At 49.1% G+C, this 4,101-nt stretch overlaps 1 protein-coding gene across 1 annotated transcript in view; it reads left to right on the top strand.

The window, feature by feature from the left end:
• Positions 1-4,101, top strand: part of ITSN2 (intersectin 2) — a 139,413-nt gene that overhangs the window by 110,250 nt on the left and 25,062 nt on the right. Inside the window, 1 exon segment of the mRNA XM_007455500.1 lies at positions 2,847-2,968. Within this exon segment, the coding sequence (XP_007455562.1) occupies positions 2,847-2,968 (122 nt within the window).

Here is a 4,101-nt window from a genome sequence, read left to right as displayed (position 1 = left end):
AATGCCAGGAACACATTATAGTATTTGCTGGATTGGGGGGGACCAGAGAGCCTGGAGGCAGGCAGAAGCAGAAATGCAGAAGGAAACACCAGGAAGAAGAGAGTGACAGAGGCTGAGGGAGAGACTCGAGTGTTGGAAGCAGCAGCTCATCACAGGTGTCAGGGCTCTGGGCAGGTGCAGGAGGATGCCAGCTCCCAAGGGGGTCTCTGCATTTGGCGATGCTCAAGGTCATCATTACCTTCACAAGAGCAGTGTCAGTGGAGTGGTGGGAGAGAAACCAGAGTACCTTAAGTTGGAGAAGTGACAGAGAGAGCTGTGGGCAGGGGGAACGAGTGTCAGACCCCTCTACTGTCAGACATTTGGCAGTGAGGCTGGAGACAGGTGTTTGTGGAGGGTGCAGGGTTGCAGGAAGGGTGCTTGTTTGTTTTACATATTGTGGTAGGAGGGACACATAACCATGTTCATAGACTAGAGGGACCAGTGAAGACTGAAGATGGAAGTGTGAAGGGCAGGGAAGGGTCCTGCAGGAGGGGGCGGGTTAGGGATGCTGGCTTTAGATGAAGTGGGATCCCCTCACCCCCTGACACGGGAAGGAAGTACAGGGATGAGTGAGCAGCAAGATGGGGCTGGAAGTAGAAGGGGCATCGTGCCTTTATTTTTTTTCCCCTGATGTCAGAGGTGAGAGCATCTGAAAGTGGGGATAGGGGTCAGGTTGGAAACTTGGAGAATAAAAATTTAAGAACCATTGTAATGAAATGCAGAGGTGTCAGCTAGGGTTGGAGTACAAGGATTGTCCCACATTCATCCTGATGAAGCTAATGTCCTGTACGTCCCAGCCTTAGAAACGATAAACTGAGACTTTTCCTATTATCCCAAGATACTGAATAGATAGGCCAATGCTTGTGGGTTTTAACATCAATCATCGATTCCCAAAGTGTGATATCCCGGTGGTGCACAACACAATGGCCCACAAAATAGTGCCCAGGAGGACTCGAATTATTTTAATGGTTATATGTTTCTGGTAGTTACTATTAGAAGAAACATAACCATCACATCAAACCCGTGATTTCCTAGACATTTAGCTCAAACATGAAAAAAAATATTACATAAATAATAGTAGAGATAATATGTGGATGTGGCAGAATGTGAAGGACCGAGATTTGTAAACCACTAGCAAAGAGCTAGGGTAACCTTAGAAACTGTTGCGATTGCTCCACCAGCGTCAGCTGGATGACCACGTGATCAGCAACATTCCCTGTCAGGCAGCATTCCCCATCAGGCGTCCGCCTTGGCATCCAGCCGCCTGGCTGCACACAGCCGGGTCAGGCAGGGGCCTGTGTTAGCCTTGCTCATCCCAAGGTCTCGCTCATTCCTGCAGGTCTCCTTGGCAGAACAGGATGGAACACAGTCCCCAGAAAAGCTGGATAAGTCTGAACATGAGTGGCACTGCGATTTCATGTTGGTAGCACCAAACGTGACTTTTGCCTTATTCAATTTTTGTTTGACTGTGGGAGTAATTTTTTTTAAAGCTGTCGGCAGCATGTGCAGAAAATAGAACAGTTGTCTTCGTGAGGACTCTCTGAAAGCCCACATCTATACAAAATACATAAAAAATCAAAAACAGTCACAAAGAGAAGCCCCCACTTAAAAGGCCAGTCTGATCCTGGCGTTTTCCGCCTCTGTGGCTCTGCACCTTTGTCCCCGTGCAGGGCGTCTGCCTCGGTCCGAACACTGCGGGCTGCGGAGGCCCCGCAGGGCCGGCCCTGCTCCTGTGTCCTCCACTCCCCAGACCTTCGTGTTGCCTCCCCATCTCTCCCGCTTCGGACGTGCACTGCTACCGCCTTGCTGAGCACCTACCTGCTTTTTCTTTTTGCCTGAGGAAGGGCTTTCTGAGGCGTTTCCCCTCCCACTGGGTGTATGGCAGGCCCTCAGCTTCTTACTGAATGACTCTGGGTTAACGTCACTTCCCAGTGTGACAGTGAGCTCAGCTCCCGTGTGCCTGTACATTGGTCCGAAGTGACTATGGTACTTCTCACTCTGATGCCATGCGAGATGGCTGGGGACTGCCCTCAAAGCCCCCGTGGCTGCAGTGTACCCCACACCACAGTTCTTTGTTCCAGGGGGTTAAGACAGTGCTCTCGCTGGGGACTGCTGGGCCCTGGAGACTTCAGGTTCCCTAACTGAGCACTTAACTTCGAGAAATCTAGAGAAGTGTTTCTCAAACACTGTTTAAACAGTGGCTCACAGTGAGAAACACATTTTACGTCCTCAAATACATACCTAACTAAAAATTTTCACAGTACAATACTGACAGATCCTGTGCATGTGGTAGTTTCTAGTTATTTATTTTGTTTTGTTTTTGTTTTAAAAAATCGATAGAATGGCCCACCAATAGCTCATGACCTGCAGTTTGGAAAACACTGGTCTCCAGCATTTGATTCACTTAATCATTACAGTGCTTTGAAAATGTCTCAGGATGGTGAGAATAGCATAGTTTCTTCACAAGCCTCCCTCCGCACAGTTCTGGTTTCTTTGAGGCCATTTCTGAAAATCCTTCATTCTGTAATTACTTATTTGAAAAAGAAATTGGGACGACACTGAGCATTGCAGGCGTTGCAACCAGTTACAGGTGTTGCTAATTTGCGGCTCTGGAGCTCTGGAGTGGCCGGTGGTTAATCCCGCTTCCGCAGGTGTGCGCTGTTCGCCCGAGTCCCAGGGCCCTTTGGCAGGCCATGTGGTTCTTTCCCGGCAACATTTGCAAACCCCGTGTATCTCTGACGGTTCATGTCTGTTTTCTCCGAAGAAGATAAAATAATATTTTGAAACTCTAGCCTGCTTTTCCACAGGGTGTGCAGATCTCCAAACCCTGGACACCATGCAGCCAGTGGAGAGGAAAAGGCAGGGCTACATCCATGAGCTGATGGAGACTGAGGAGCGGTACGTGGATGACCTTCAGCTCGTCGTGGAGGTGAGGGCGCTGCGGGCGCCGCCAGCTGCTCAGGGGGTGGGGCCTCGTAGCGAGGTATCACCTTTGACGAGTGAATTCTCAGGCAGTGACGGGAGCGCTCACACCCTCAGAATGCTTCCTGTGACCCTTGGAGAGGCCTTGAAGATCTCAAGTCGGCTCTTTCTCCAGATTAGGTAATTCAGAGTGAAGAGGAGAGAAAAGGCACTCAGTGCCTCAGTCGGATGCGGTAGAGGCCCCATCAGGAAAGACCAGGGTACGGAGTAGGTGGGAAGGCTCTACAGCAAATGTATCTGCCTCAGACTTTTCTCTGACAATGTCTGTGCTGCTCTTCTGGCACCTGATGCTTTCATAAAGTTTAATTATTTCCAGAGGAATTGTGAGGCGGTGGGAGTGTTCACCTAATCTTTATATCAGTTTGGAAAACCAAACAGTGTACTGTAAAATAGCTCCCAAATCTCAAATATTTACTGTGTTTGTGACTGTTAATGTTGCCAGTGACCCCTAAGCAGACAACGGCCATTAGAGTGGCACTTTTAAATGGTTCGTGTTTGAGCAAGGTAAGATTTTATACTTTTATTATGCTTTTGTTTCCATGGCTTTCAGTTCCCACAAAAATTTGTCAAAGCCCTCAGATGAGACCAGTTTAAAAAAAAAACTTAAAGAGAGCAGGTGTCCCCACTCAGGCCCAACAGGTGCACTGTTTACATGATCGTGACCTTGAGAACACACGGTGCAGAAGCTGAGTCCTGCATCTGCCCCAGCAAGGCCTGCCCCCAGTTCATTCTCTCCCCTGAATTCGGGCTGGGATCTCAGACATGGCACACTTGTTCCTCTCAGACATTCACTGTCCTGCACTTCTCAGTTGATAACGTCTGTCTTCCCCCAGGCTGTGAGCTCCTGAGGGCAGAGACTGTGTCCTTCGTCCTACACCCCAAACGTAGCTTGGCCCTTTACAGGCCTTCCCAACAGGACTGAATTTATGTGTGGCTAGGTGTGTTTATGTCTGTCTGCACTTCTCTCACCAAGATGGATGGCCTGTAAGAAAAGCCCATCTTTTTGATTAACCCCTACAAGTGTCAGCCCTGCTGCTGGTCAGATTCCAGTCCTAAGGGGTTGTAAATGGGTGTGGAGAA

The sequence above is a fragment of the Lipotes vexillifer genome, unplaced genomic scaffold, assembly GCF_000442215.2.
Source record: "Lipotes vexillifer unplaced genomic scaffold, Lipotes_vexillifer_v1.1 scaffold131, whole genome shotgun sequence".
In the NCBI taxonomy this organism is placed as follows: domain Eukaryota; kingdom Metazoa; phylum Chordata; class Mammalia; order Artiodactyla; family Lipotidae; genus Lipotes; species Lipotes vexillifer.
The sequence above is the reverse complement of the archived record's forward strand: the minus strand, read 5'-3'. Positions and strand labels throughout refer to the sequence as shown.